Below are 16,371 nucleotides of genomic sequence, written 5' to 3' on the forward strand. Positions count from 1 at the left end.
TTCTTCAATTATGAACTGAAAAATAAACTAAGAAGTTTCTTGAATGAGAAGTGAAATGTCTTCAAGAAAAATCAAGAATGTCCAGTTGCACCTTTGAGATGTGAATCAAGAGAATCTGATGACCACTGAGAGATGTATTTAAGAATGATTGATAACCCAATCATCTCAAGCAGGATCATACTCCTAACTGGAAATTTTCAATACTAAAAACAATTCACCAGCTATAAAATGTTGAGAAATTATACATGTTCCATGAAGATAATGAGAAGACAAAATCATATCTAGGTACTAGAGGAAAGATGAACTATCTTGCTTTGAAAAAAAAGGCATATATATGTATTCAGCTTTGTTTGGGTATTTTCCCACATCATTGTACTTGTGCAGCAACAACTACAAAGTTGCAGCAACAACTACAATAACGTGGGAAAATACCCGAACAAAGCTGAATACCATACATGTAAGTACCAGCGAAAACTTAAGAAAACAAATCTATCTATCTATCTATCTATCTATCTATCTATCTATCTATCTATCTATCTATCTATCTATCTATCTATCTATCTATCTATAACTATGTTCCTCACAGAAGAGAACTGAGAAAAAGGCCTCCAAACAGAGAAATAAAGTAAAAAGATGAAGGAGTCACAATGACTAGAATAAGTGGATTAAGAAAATGAAGTGATAAAGGAAAATAAAAGAGGCAAGAATGTAGAGCAAACATAATTTTTTGCAATTAAAACAAAACCCCATGAAGTTGGTATAGTTACGCAAGCTATTCATATTGCTGGATTCAACCAAAGCTGGCAGAATTCATTAAAACCACATGATAAGCTGAACATGACTTACAGGCCATAATAGCTTGATGATAATATTCATGTCCAATTCACAGAGATTCTGTAGACCAGCTCCCTGTCTACTTTTCTGATGCTGCAGGGCTACTTTCAGTTGTTTTATGCTCTGGCTAGTGTCAGCTTTGAGGGGGGGTGTAGTCATCATGTTTTTTGTGTCTCATTTCCTTTTATCTGTTGACCGTTCAAAGCATAACTGCCTTTTCCCAGTGAGCATGTTTGCATGACATGGCCAGAATAAGTAAGGCAGAATTTTGTGGTTTTGCCTTTTAGCAATGTTTGGATTTATACACTCCAGTACTTGATTGCTTGTCACCTCTGCAGTTCAAGGAATGTGCAGGACCTTCTCCAACACCTACAGCTTGAACAAGTGGTTTTTTCCTCCTGTCTAGTTGTTTTCCTGGTCCAACTTTCAACAACCATAACTAACTGTGGGAAAGGCAATAGTGTAGACTAATCTGCATTTGGTTGCTAGGCTGATGCTCTTGCTTTTCCACACTCGATTCATGCTCCTCATTGCTGCGTGAATTCGTGCAATTTGATGCTTTATTTCTGAACTGCAAATCACTGTTTTGATCAATCTGCAGTCCTAGGAAAGTAAGCTCTACACTAGGGCAAATCCAAACCTAGAACACATGTTGTGTTGTGGTTTGCCGGCAGCAGGTGCAGATGGCTGAGGTCTCGGAGAGCGAGGACTCAGATGAGGGGCCTGCGTGTGATGCAGGGATGGGGCCAGGACTGTCAGAGAGTGGAGTGCTGCCTTCGGAACTTATGGAGGCTGGCAGCAGTGATGCTGAGGACCCCGAGGAGCCTGTGCCCAGTGCGGGTGTGTGCAGGGCTGCTCATAGGAAAGAGCAGCTGCAGCAGCACGGATGACTCGGGAGTAAGGCTGCAAGGCGATGGCCACTTTTATCCCATAAGGGATAAAAGCCAGCCTCAGAGGTGGGGTTCTTTGCAGGAAGCAAAGAAGTTTTTGAGCTTCAAGTCTTGTGGAAGTTCGGACAATCCTGGTTTGTGTTTAGAGACTTTTGGTTTTGATTATTTCCTTGCAATTTAATCTAGTATTCTTGGCAGCCTTGCACAACCTTGGCAAGGCTTGTTCTTATCTGGGACAATTAGTTTTAATAGTGTTTTTACTGTGAATGAATGGAATTCACAGAGAAGCATTAAAAAGGTTTTGTTTTTATCTTTGTTTGGTTTTTGTTTGCTTAGAATGAGGCTTGGGTCAGAATATGTTGTTCAAAGAAGACATGGTTGTGAATGTGAGGCAGAATATAAAACTTATGTTCATTTGATGATGTAAATTCAGATTTATTGAATTGGTCAGGTCACCTGCAAGAAGGCGACTGTTGGCCTTCTCCCCATATTCTCCTAGCTCTGATCTTATCTCCTCCTCCTTGTTATTATGCATGTGAAAGAAGATGATGGAATTGCTTGTACTGGGTTGGGTAAGTGGTATCTGTGGCCAAAAAGGTGGTGCATGGCCCACTTCTCCACTCTATCTCACCCCAAGGTCTCCCAAATGTGATGGCCAGCAAAATTTTGAGCTTTAGTTTTCCAGTTCTTATGTTAATCATAGAGTTGGCTATTATGGTTCAACATAAAAAGCAATCTGATGTTATCTGCTAAAGTTGGAAAAAAAGAGAAAAAATATCTCTAAAAACTCTACATGAAAAGTCTGAGTTATTGGGTTGCCGAAGGATGCATCTCTGCCTCATTTGCAGGATATCCTATAGGTCTTGAAACAAATCATTTGAGCCTAAATCTCCTATACGGCTCAATTCCTGTGCAAGCTTCTGGTCCAATAAATCCTGTTAATATGCAGGAATCTAAGTGCCTGTAACTTAGGAACTGAAGATCACCTGTTGCTAAGCATCTACCTCCTCTATACGTTGCTAAGCAGCTGGTAATGCAGCTTCATTTGCTCTTCTCATGCCTTCAATTCACAGACTACTCAAAAACCTTGAGACTCCCAATTACTAGGATACAATAAAGACAGAAGTGCTACCATCCCATTTACAGTTTCTTTTTCTATTTCCCTTGGTTTTAAAAAAGCTAACACCAGATGTTCAAGTTTAGCGTTAACTCAGGAGCTTAAATGGACTTTGGTGGGTCATGCAATGTGGATCTTCTGCAGTGCCTTTGGAAATATGAATGAAAATCTAAGGATATCTATGCTTCTCAAATCTATATTCCCTTCCTGCTTGCAGTCATTCTACAAGCATGCTCAATTATTATTTCATAAATTGTATTAGTATAAATTATTAGAGGTTATCTTTAAATTTATAAGATTCCAACTTGGAATAATCATAAGATAATGAATCAAAAACATAACACCCCATTATTACATTTTATAGGAAAAAGTGAAGGAAGGGAAGCAGAATTTGACTCTCTCTATTCTAATAAAATTTGCACCCTGTGGGGAAATGGATTACCAAATCAGTTTTGGAGTTTCAAACTCAAGCCTAAGAAAGAATATCAGATTCATATGCATCATACACAGGATAACAATTTGAATGAAATATTTCTGGCCTCCATGAATGATTTTTTTAAAAACAATTACTAGAGCAATTATCCCTGCAAGCCACTTTTTACAATGTCCTTTGCAAATTAAGTCATCAATTTCAGACATAAAAAATGACTAGGAGAAAAGATGAATAAAACAAGCCAAATGTAAATAATAAAAATACATTTTATACTGATAATAAACCATGCCACATCCATCTTATTAATGTCCTGAATGATTACAGGAAATTTTCATTTTAAATACGCGGATATTTCTTTGGGAAGACTGAAATATACAGCGCACTGCATGAGGCCTGGTTTGTTCTCTGTTAGAGCTGCAAATGCAGGGATTTGACAGTTGCTGAAGTTAAGACCATCGACTGAGTCTTATTCCTCTGAATAGCCCTTCTCCATCTGGTGTTCCAGAGAGAGGCTCTGAAGCCAACTACAAAGAAAATTACTGGTATTGATTGGTGCCTGGATGGTTCCTGTTTTAATCATGTTTTTTGACCATTATTGTTGAAAATACACAACAAATGAATCACTCCATTTCTTGGCACAATGTGGATGTTCAATTTTATTTTTTGCAATTGTTCGTATTAGGATTTCTTTTGGTAGGCTTTAATATTATATTGTATATTAGTGTATATAGAGGGGCACTCCTGGTTTAGTAATTGCCTCATTTAGCAGTTATAATAATGAAAAAAAAATCTTATGAAGTATCTTTGCATTTACCTCCTGTGTAGGTCTATAAAGAAAAGGACCAATGGAATAAGACCATAAGTGCAGCTTCACTTAGCAACTGCTTTGCTTAACAGCCAAGTTGCCAATCCCAATTGTGGTTACTAAACAAGGACAACCTGTACTTGGAATAGAATAGAATAGAATAGAATAGAATAGAATAGAATAGAATAGAAGAGTTGGAAGGGACCTTGGAGGTCTTCTAGTCCAACCCCCTACTTAGGCAGGAAACTCTATACTACTTCAAACAAATGGTTATCCAATATCTTTTTAAAAACTTCCAGTGTTGGAGGATTCACACCTTCTGGAGGCAAGTTGTTCCACTGTTTAATTGTTCTAACTGTCAGGAAATTTCTCCCCAGTTCTAGGTTGCTTCTCTCCTTGATTAATTTCCACCCACTGCTTCTTGTTCTATCCTCAGGTGCTTTGGAGAATAGTTTGATTCCCTCTTCTTTGTGGTAACCCCTGAGATATCGGAACACTACTATCATGTCACTTAATTTTACAATATTTATTAATATTATTTGTATTACATTTAAATGTTGCTCTATAATTGAATGGGCACGTAATGCTACATTAAATATGTTTCTGATTCACTAGCTGTTCCAAGCCCAGATCCAAACTGAATCGAAAGACAGCAAGATTTTAGTTCTACTCTTGTTCTAGCAAGATCCTGAGATTCAAAGTACAGAGATTTGATTTTAGAAATGATCGCACAATGTAATGGGATAACATCAAAGTGCCTGACCATTTGTCCATATGTGGAAGAAAATCAACAGAGAATCTCTTTGTTAGAAATTCTGGGGAAACAATCTATGGGGTGAAAGAACTAAATCCTTTTCTCTGGGTTTTGTATACTTTGGCCTACCTTGGTGCAGTGCTTGGTATACCCTGTCAGTAGTAATTATCTTCTGTCATCTTCCTCTTCCCATTTGTATGGGAGAAATTGGGATCCAGCAGAACAAGTACTTATTAACATAACAAGTAACAACAACAAAAGGAAATAGACTCTGAAGCCAATTGTTGAACCTGTAGCTTTTGGAAAATATGATTAGACAAAACAAAATGCCTTCCTTTGGTTAATTAGTTCAATAACCCAAAGTTTTATTAATTTTATTTAAAGAGAAAAAAAATATCCTTTTAAACCTTATGTTGTCATGAGTAAGACGAACAACTGCAATTGTACTGGCAATGGACACACCATTGGAAGAGCTAAAGGACCAGGTTGGGACAGATTGTCTTGGAGAAAATTTATCTTTGCAAGAGTTGACACTTGATGGCACATAGTCATCAGTCATTCTGTCAGTCACATGCAAATGGCAATAACATAGAAAAGAAAGCACTGAAAATATCTAAAACAGGGATAACATACACTTGGTCAAATTCAAGGAGGGCAGGATCTGCTGCTGAAAGAGCTCAAGAAATAATGGATATGTATATAAACTTGCACAAATACAACTCAGATACAATAACTATCAAATATTTTAACCAGTACTCCTATTAAAGTAAATCAGATATCTAAATGCAGAATCTTGGGTACAAACATTGCTTGTAAATCAATAAATCAGAAATGACCGATTCCTGTCAGATTTTCCTGGATAATCCCTAAATCAGGTTAACTGCAAACTTAATTCAGAGTCTTAAGAGAACTTTTCATCATGATAGTTTTTTCACTGTAATCTTTGTTTCCTAGGTAATTGTTCCCTGACACAGATTTCCTTGTTCGTTTACTCTGGATCCCTTCCTAAAGATCCCAGCTGTTCTTCTCTGTCTCTGCCTGGAGCTCTTCTTCCTATCTCCGCGTCTCCGCCTCCAGGCTTAGATTCTGAAAGGACTTTGTTGTCTTATCGGAAAAGGAAGGGCAAGGGATGTGTATGTAGACCAGAGCAGATACCCATTGTCCTTCTGAATGATGTTAATTGAAACCCAGATAAGCGGTATGTGGTTTTCCTGCCTAGGGTGCAATTATCTGCCCTGTGATTGTTTGGTGGTAATACAACAATTTCATCTACTGAATTTATGGTAGATTACAAATGAGAAAAAATTGTTTGTGGCTTTTGCTTTTTGTTTTCTTTTTTTTACTAGATGACATTGCTAGATATAGAACCAACATTTTGGTTACAGATGTTACTTTCCTTTCCTTAGTTTTGTTTTTTGAGGTCAGATGACAGGCAATTGTTTTGGAAAATAAACCATTCAAAGCTCAGATGACATTCTATCAGCTATTTTCTGTCAGTTTGTCTGTCTGCCTGCCTATCTAAAATCACGCCTTTATTATTCTTATAAACAACTCAAGATGGTGAACATATCTAATATTCTTTCCTTCTCCTATTTTCCTCACAACACCAGCTCTGTGAAGTGAATTGGGCTAAGAGAGAGGGACTGGCTCGAGATCACCCAGCTGGCTTTCATAGCTATGGTGGGACTAGAACTCACCATCTACTGGTTTCTAGCCTGGTGCCTTAATCATGTCAGCTTTGTGGACTCTATCCCTGCCTGATATGTCTCAACATGGTGGCAGCAATGACTGTTCAAGGACTAACGATCTTGTCTCATCTGAGAAAGCTAAAGATAAAACATTATAACTTGATGAGATGGTAGCATTTCCAAACACATATATCATGAACAAGCAATGAAAGCAAATACCTGCTCTGGTTTCAGTCCAGGAGGGACCCATGCGTATTCTTCCAAGGCACAGCCAGAATCATCATCAGAAGTTGAATTCCTCTGGAAGTCAAACATCAGCTTGGTCACTGTCTTCTCCATTTCTAAAGGCATCACTGTTTCAAAGTGTTCTGACTGTGGACACTTACAGTGGCGGCAAATTTTTCTGGGGATATGAAGTAAAAAGCCAACAGTTATCCTCTATTTAAGGATGTATGAAATAGAGATTAGAATGCTTGGGAGTATAAATATCAATGAAGGTCATCTGGCATCCAAAAGCCATGTCTCCATAGTTTTAGTAAAGAAAAGGACCAGGGGAGACATGATAGCAGTCTTCCAATATTTGAGGGGCTGCCACAGAGAGGAGGGGGGTCAAGCTATTTTCCAAAGTGCCTGTAGGCCAGACAAGGAATAAGGGATGGAAACTGAACAAGGAGAGATTTAACCTGGAAATAAGGAGAAAGTTTCTGACAATGAGAACAATCAACCAATGGAACACCTTGCCCTCAGAAGTTGTGGGAGCGCCATCACTGGAGACTTTCAAGAAGAGATTGGACTGCCATCTGTCAGAAATGGTGTAGGGTCTCCCGCTTGGGCAGGGAGTTGGACTAGATGATCTACAAGGTCCCTTTCAACTCTGATTATCTGTTATTTTACAATTATATAAACAAAATTATGAAATCACACCTACTGAAAATTATGAATTCACACCTATCTAATCACTTTCCTGAAAGAAACTGATGGGTTTGGCTAATAGTTGAACATAAGATTATCAAAATACAATTATGTGTTGAGAACACATATAGTGGCTTTCTTTTCAATGTAAATAATTTCACATATTAACTTTACTCTGAAAGCTCATCTTTTGAATTACATATCCCTGGTTTGGCAAGTACAAGGGAACAATGTATAATGCATATTTTGTGATCACAGAAACATTGATACATGCATTTTTCCTCAATTATACAGCTGTCTAAAGAAATCTCTTCCCTTTCTATATCTGAACATACAATGTACCATCAGGGATCCCATCTGAAGGACTGTTTGGAAATCTGGTTATTTTTTTCTTTGAGCTGGCTTAAATATAATAGTTAATTATATCCATGCCACGTTATTATGCATTATGACTCTCTCTCTCTTTCTCTCCCCCTTTCTCTCACATATACACACACACAAACACACACAATAAGTTTTGTTTCATACATAACAGATGTATGTTTTTGCAGAATTTGTTCTTCCTTTCTTCCCCTTCCTTCATGAGTCAGTGTGAAGGCTCTGAATGGCTCACAATTCCTATTCCGGTAAGTAACATTAAATAATACAAAAACCCAACCCAACTCATTGCTATCAATCAATAGCACCAATATTCTTGGCATAGAATCATGATTTCATTCTTGTCCCCAAAAGCCCTCCATAAGAGCTAGGTCTTGACTACTCTTTGGATGTACAGTAGGCAGAGGGCATTTAATTTATTTTTGTGTGCCAGTTTCAAAAGAAAATGGAAATGAAAACAGCAACTGAGGAACACTGGTGCAAACTAATTTGTACTAACATAACTTGAGATATTATATCTGCTGTGGTCACTGTGCTATCTATATCCATGGGAAATGGTTATTGGATGGAGGTGCCTTGGATAAAGCAGCTGTCAGCAATAACCCTGCATGGGATAAGTGAAATGCAATGTCTACATATAAACAACAACCTGTCCTTGACAAAATGCCAGAGCCCCAAAGCAGTTTTCTAAACCCAAGCATAATTCTTTCATTTGGAAAGGAGGGGGGAAAAACATACAGCGAGTTCCAGACCACCCATAAAGAACTGGCGGTAAGGATTTAAGGATCAAATGCATTTGATAGACGATCTGGGATACACCTCTTCATTTTCCCTCCTTTGACAGCACCCATAAATATGCCAAGAGTGCCAGATCATCAGCACATCCAGTTCAGCAAGCAGAAAGGCTGTCATATACAGTATGCAAAATGCCAATGTAAAGAGAAACTTCAGAGCAGCAAATTCCTTAACAATGACAGAACATCATAGACAGGGTTGTGCTAAATAAAGGCAGTGATGAAAGTTGCTCACTAGCAACTGCTATAAGATTATCACAAGCCTGCTTTTCAGAGAACAAGGCTAAAGCTCAGTAGATATCTCCTACATATGATGTTCCTAAATTTGATCTCAAGTGAAGGTAAATAAAACTGCCTTGTTCAACAAGGATCTCTCTTCATAATTCATTTCCTTTCGGCTGGTTTTTCTTATTCCCTTCTCAGAAGGCCATTTCATGGACAGTAACATTTCCTGTGGAAAGGAAATATCTGATCAGACTCCGAACAAGTAGAGGAAAGCCTAGTCTTGAAACTGTGATGGTTGACCTAGTCAATGAAACTGCAGTGACCTAGGACAGAAAAAAACCTTAAGGGTGCCAGTCAAAATGAATCTCCTAATCTGTCCTAATCTATTCTAAATCCCGCTAGCCATATTCTACAATATTTGTCTCCTTCAAGATAGCCTTGTCTAACCAGGTGCCCTCTAACCTTGGAACCTTGATGATACAGCTATGCTATTTGGAGTTGTTTTTCAGCAAATCTGCAGGCGCCAGACTCTCCATCCTTTAGTTAGGAATTCTTGGTTGAGCTGTTGGTTGACTTTGATGGAAGGAAGGATGAGACTTTGCATACCTTAGTAGATATCAAATATTGAATGAACAGATACAGAGCTGAGCTTGTCAACAATGAATCTGAAAATGGCCATGTGATCCTAAATGGATCAGGGGCTAAATATGAACTCTCAGTGTAATGAAGCAAAGAACAGAAGAAACATGGTGCCTAGATTATGGGAAGTACTTAAGATGGTCTTGGAATGTATTAGTTCTGGAAAGGACACTTTAAAAGGGAGTTTGTACTGGGTTCAGAAGGAAAGTCCCAGGTTGGAAAAGAGTTCACAAACCATGTTGTCTGAAGAAAGATTAAAGGAGCTGGTTATATTTACTTCTGGAAAGGGAAGACTAAGAATAGTGATCCACTAAATGTATGGAGATTCTCAATTATCCAGGTCATGGTTATTTCAAAGGTGCTTCTTCCCAACTGGACTTTCTTGGGTTTTTTCCCCCCTATGAAAACATTTTATTTCTCATCCCAGAAGCTTCTTCAGCTCAGAAGTAAAGAAGCTTCTGGGATGAGGAGTTAAACAATGGAGGGAAAAAAATCTAATAATCTGAAAGGCTTTTCTGTGCAAAAAGAGGTAGGGATCTGCCCCTCTAAAGCCAAGGTCACAGCATAGCTGAATGGGTTGAAATTAAAAGAAAGATCCTTTTGATTCATATACGCTATATATTCTTTGATTAAACAATTTACCCATCCAATAAATATACAATGAAAAGCAATAATGAGAATCCAATTTCTCTGTCTTAAGAGCTAAAATTGTATCAGCTACCATTTTCAGGGCCAGCTGTAGTATTTTGCAGTTTGAGCCAAAGAAGATTACAATTCCCACTCCTCTGTTTCAATGTGAACTGTATCAAAGGCAAAACAAGAATTTTACTTTTTTCCCAGCAGAACTATCTCCAACCTTGAAAGCAGAACTCTATAATCAGCACAGTTTTTCATGACATTCAACACTGGGAAAACTGAGGCAGCTGTTTTACCCTGCCCAAGATTAGGCTGGTGCTAACATTCTTGAAATTAATTAAATTGCTGCAGTCTAAAAATATACTCCGTGTCCTTTTTTTTAAAATGGAACATTTGGGGTATCTGAACTCGATGAATATGTTTGGGCAAGTCACAAAGAGCTGATCATAAAATAATTTGCAGATGTTCCTAAATCCCTTTAAAATAATAATACATTAATCAAAATCTTTCTAGGTTATATTGGAGGGATTGTATTCACATTAGTTAGAATTTATCTCTGGTGGCAAAGTTGGTTTAGTTATTAAGTTGGATCCACACTCTTGGTCTTTTTGAACGAATTAGGAAAAAGATATAATTAATCATGCTGTTTATCTTGTTTTATTTTGATCATTTGTATGCCAAGGAAAGTTTTTTTAAAAAGAAGGGAAAAGCACTTCAGAGGTACACTAAAATACCAAAAATAAAAGCCAAAGAATACAGGCAGTCCTACCTGTAACAGAGCCTACCCACCATGGTCATAACTTGTGATGGTCATAAAGCAGATCTTTATGACTTTAGGACATTACCATCGGCCGTAAACATTTATTTTACTTATTTATTTTTATTTGTCAAAAGCTTACAATATAATAGAAACAAGAATAAACAAAAGTTTAAATACAAGAAATAGGAACTAATAATTGGGGACAATAGGACAGGGATGGTAGGCATGATTGTGTGCTTATGCACGCCCCTTACAGACCTCTTAGGAATGGGGTGAGATCAACGGTTAGTTTGAGGGTAAAGGAGTGGAGGTTTGAGCAGGTGACAACAGAATCAGGCAGTGAGTTCCAGACATTCCAACATGGCCTGGTTGCCAAGTGCCCAAAATAGGATCACATGACTGAGGGCACAACTGTCTGTCAGAACTTTGAATCTGAGTTGTAAGGACTAAGTAGGTCCATCAGAACTTCAAATGGTCACTAAGGGACTGGTTGTAAGCCAAGGACTGCCTGTAGAGATGTTTGAGCTCAGAAACCTCCTTTGCATCGTTGTCTCTTGTGTTAGACAGGACAAATATCAGCAACTTTCTTTAAATTAGAAGAGACAGTGCCGACCAAATCTCTGCAGGAAGGGAATGTGGGTGTGACCATGAAAAGCTTGCATCTAAGGTGCCATTAGAAGGCAATCTCTTAAGAATGCTTCCTGGAGGAAGTTGACCGTATTCAAGGTGATCAGAAGGGAAGACAGGGAGAAGGTGGTCTTTTAAATAACCAGGTCTGGAGCCATAAAGGCCTTAAATGTAACAACTACTACCTTGCATCACATTCATGATATAATTGGCAACCAGTACAGTTCCCAAAGCAATTGAATCACTCAGGTATACTGGGATTTACCCATCACTTCCCAGGCTGCCGTATTCTGTACCAATTGTATCTTCTGAAGGTTCTTCAGGTACAGTTCCATGTAGGGTCATTAAAGTAATTAATCAAAATGGAAGATAGCCAAGGCATGAATTACTGTGAAAAATGCCTCCCAATCCAGGAATGAAGCAAAAATCAGGTCTAAGAGGTGATCTCTCATATTCATTGACAATATTTTCCAAGTTTTGTAAATTGTTGCAATATAAGCAATTATATTTCTGTCAGTTTCTATTCTTGTTAGTTTTTAGTTGGTTACAATTATAAATATTGGAAAACAAAATTACATGTTTCTTTGGACCAATGCTACCTAAAAGTGTGAAAAAATTAGCAACACAGAAAACAGTTTGGACAAGCCCTTCAATTAAGCATTGTTTTTATTCAGTTTCTATTTTTAACCACCTTAATAGCCTATGTATACATGCAAATGTATTTTTGCTAGAAACTATTAAATATGTATTATTATAATTTCTCCTTAAGAATATTTAGCAATTTATGTATGAAAATCTCAGTATTTTCAAAGATGTTATCTATTTTATTCCCCTCTTTCCTTCCTTTATGATTATTTACCTGTTGTTTCCATTTTGTTTCCCACAAATTAAACTGAAAAGAGAAATTGGTGTCTCCATTTTGGCTCGATCTAAACTCTAACCCAATCCTCTGCTTGCTTCAGCTCTGGCTTACCATTGGGAAGAGCCCTAACAAAATTATCTGTGTAGTTGCATAGAATGATTGTAAGTAATTAACATTAAGTGTAACACCCAGAACCGTTTCACAAACCATTCCCACCCCAAAGTAAAACATATTCTTCCTATTGCGATCCTTTATGAATGTACAAACATTTCTCTGTTGAAAAGGGGAGGAGGGAAGGAGGCAGTTGAGAGATTTGATATGTAAATAAATAAAATAAATAAATCAAAGTGACTGCATATAAACTTAAACTCTACAGCCTACAGAGCACAAATATGCACTATGCCTCAAGACTTTGCTAAGCCAAAGGAGGAAAAGTTGCCAATTTCCCCCCATTTCCTGCTTTTCATCAGATTTAAATACATACAGATGCAAATATAAGTAGGGTGTCTGGATTCTATCTAGTCAGTGACAGAATCTCGGCTGTCCACTGCCAGTTACTCTCTAAACCAATCAGAATACAATTTCATATGAATTCTTTAATTAATGAGCTTCTGTAGGAAGGCTTCATACTTTTTTCTGGAACAAGGAGGTCAACCATAATTCCCATCTCTGCTGATGATATAATGTTGAACGAATCAATATGTCACACACTTTAATAGCCTTTATGCATCTCTATCAATCCTCAATCCACCAACAACTCTGAAGTGGCCTACTCAAATCTGCTGCCAACTAACTACTGGTGGTGATACAGTCGGTATTTATGTATTTGAAAAAAAATATGGATGTTCTTACAGAGCTTGGAGACAAAGTGAAAAAGAAAAACAACAGACTTTCCAGGGGAAAAATCCACTGCAAAGTTGGAGAATGTACCTACCTTATTATAGCTAACAATGGTCTCTATGCCCTTTTTTTATACTGCAGTTGCTAGGCAAAAACTACTTCAGCACAGCTATCCAGCTAATCACTGAAAACCAAGCAGAAATTCAGGGCTTTGCAGCTTAGACAGGCTGCAACTTCATCACTACACCCATCATTAAAGTAAAACAGAATCCTGTACTGTCTTCTTGGAGGTAACTCTGGAGAAATGAAGATGCTGAAATTGATTCCTGTTTTGTTCTTTCATTCTGAAGAGCCACAAGAGTATGTTACTGCGACCAACTGAAAAAAGGGAGGAGGAATAGGAAGTGGGAAATGAGAACTCTAGAAGAAGAAAAAGAGGGTGCTTCAGACTGGAAAAAACTGTGGGTCAGAGTATCCGACATTTTGTGAAAAGATCTCCTGAAGATATATACAGGTAGTCCTTGACTTACAACCCATTGTTTAGTGAGTGCTCACAGCAGCACTGAAAAAAGTGATTTATGACCATTTTTCATACTTATAACCACTGCAGCATCCCCTTGGTTGCGAGATTGACACTTAGCAACTGGCATGTATTTATGATGGCTGCAATGTCCGAGATCATATGATCCACTTTTACAACCTTCTGACAAGTCAATGGGGAAGCCACATTCACCTAACAACGGTGTTACTAACTTAACTACAGCAGTATTTCACTTAACAACTTGCAAATGGAGCAAAAATCCACTTAACTGGCTTGCTTAGCAATGGAAATTTTGAGCCAATTGTGGTTGTAAGTCAAACACTAGCTGTATCATCCAGGATTCTCAACCATTCTATTACAATTACATCCAGATTCTAGTAGAATGATTGCGATTCTTTTCTAGATCATTGGGAAAGATGGTCAAGAGCCTACTCTCTATTAGGGGTATAAAAAAAGGGATGAGAAAAAAAAGTGGGGGGGAGATAGAAAGGGAAAGAACTTATGAGGGACAAAAGCAGGAAATAAAGAAAAAGGGGAAACTTACTAGGATTAAAGGTATTTGTTCAGCTAGAAAACACAGAGACAATGGCTAAATTAATTTAAAAGTGAGGATTCTGCAAAGGTACAAAAGATGGTGTTGTGACAGTAGAATACTGTAATGTTTTAGAAACAAAATAAGTAAATAATCTATGAGATAAAATTGCATTGTTATGTAATGGTATGTTTATTTATAATTAATGCAATAATAAAGAAGGGTGGGAAATATTGTAATTGTTTCTAAAGACTGATAAAATATTGAAAAGAAAAGTGAAAGATTTACAAGGAAATTTATACTGGCTACTAGAATAAATTTGAACAATTATTTTGCTTATTAATAATAAATAATTTATAAGATAAAATTGTATGACTATCCAGTGGTATGCCTATTAACAATTAACGTAATAATGAAGAAGGGAGGGAAACATTTCAATTGTTCTCAAAGATTGATAAATATTGAAAAGGAACATGAAAGATCTACAAGGCTCATACCAGTAGTAGAATGAATTTGAACAATTATTTTGTTTACTAATGTTTATATATATATATATTGTTTTTGCTATGTTTTTAGAATTTTTCTTTTTACATTTTTAAGGGGAAGTACCAAGCAGAGTCTAAATGATGAGATTTACATGATATAAAATAAATATTAGAAATTTGAATGTTATAGAAGGCACAAATTTAATGTTTAATGAGATTTCACATGATAATAACAATAAGACGTAATGATGTTGCACTCTGATTGGCAATCATAGGGGGAATTTTGCTTTTTAAGAATGTTGGAAGAGAACATATGAAATTGTAAACAAGACAGACGAAAGTATAACGAATAAAAAGATATAAAAAATTAGGTAAAAGAAATACAATTGAATAAGAAGAAAATGAGATAACCATAAAAGAAAATAAAGAGAAGTAAAGGGGGAAAGAGTGAGAAGTTGGAAAAAGAGTAATAAAGATATGAAGTTGAATACATAAGATGAATATGCATATGAAATTGTGTCTGTATGGAAATGTGATAACCCGGAACCATGCTGTACTCAAATAAGATGTTTTATTTGTTTTGTTAAAACTCAATAAAACTTTATTTAAAAACAGATTCTCTGAGGAGTAATCTGTCTCCCACAGTTAAAATGCTTCCCACCTTTTGGGCATTCAAGAATAGGGCAAAACAGTCCTTTTTTCATGTAACCTTTGGAATATAGTCAAAAGTTCTTAGTAGTTGACAGCAATGAAGATATAGTTCTGGTTGGGAAATTATTATACATGCCATACTTTTATGTTTTTAATACTGTAGGCCTTCTAAAATCTGATGAGTAGGCACAATACCACTGGGGTTAATAATAAATTAATACATATGATAAAAAGCTTCTTTCACTTTGCAGAAATTGTGGTTCAGTCTCCTACACAGGCAATGTCAACATGTGAATGCTTGTATCTTCTCATAGCAGTCTAATAACGTAGGAACGAGTGAAGTTATATGATGATGACTGAATCATCATTCTCATGGAAAAACTAAGTCATGGAAAGGCCAGGTGATAAAGTACTGTATTCTACAAAACACCTCAATAAAGAATTAAAAAGATTTATCTCCTTAAGATCACTTCTTTCCCTGCATGCGATACTATTTCAGACACTCTCAGAAGTCTAAATTGCTTAAAATCTATTTTATTTTCTTCTTCTGCATACATACAGTCACACTGATATGTGGCACAGAAACTAAATTTAGCTTCCAAGGTTAATCATCAGAAATCTGTAAATTGCTAAACCATTCCAGGCAACAGAAGTGTCCCTAATGGGGATGAAGCACCCCAAGATAATAAACATAATAATCTCTAATACAAGGGCATCTCTAACCAGACAGGGAGAGATTTGTGATCCAGGGCAAACAATGCATCAACAATCTCTGGCCTAACTTTTAAACCAATCTTCAAACACCATGACCTAAAGTTAATACCTTCAGTTTTAAAAAAATAATAACCTTTAATTAAATTATTAAACTACAGTATACACAGGAGATAGCAGCTTGGGTCCAATCATGGTAAAGGCAGGTATATTTGTTAGCTTCATTCCTGTATGATTTCATGCAGGGGTCTTCAAAC

General features: G+C 36.9%; 1 protein-coding gene across 3 annotated transcripts in view; it reads right to left on the minus strand.

Annotated features, from left to right (window-relative positions):
• PRICKLE2 (prickle planar cell polarity protein 2) overlaps positions 1-16,371 on the minus strand; it is a 340,264-nt gene that overhangs the window by 109,151 nt on the left and 214,742 nt on the right. For all 3 annotated transcript variants that reach the window (XM_087923606.1, XM_087923607.1, XM_087923608.1), the window contains one exon: positions 6,741-6,924. In XM_087923606.1, coding sequence (XP_087779732.1) covers positions 6,741-6,924 — 184 coding nt within the window. The remainder of the gene's footprint in view (positions 1-6,740; positions 6,925-16,371) is intronic.

This window comes from Pseudonaja textilis, chromosome 2 (assembly GCF_049901715.1).
Source record: "Pseudonaja textilis isolate UNSWEBS1 chromosome 2, rPseTex1.2, whole genome shotgun sequence".
NCBI classification, from domain to species: domain Eukaryota; kingdom Metazoa; phylum Chordata; class Lepidosauria; order Squamata; family Elapidae; genus Pseudonaja; species Pseudonaja textilis.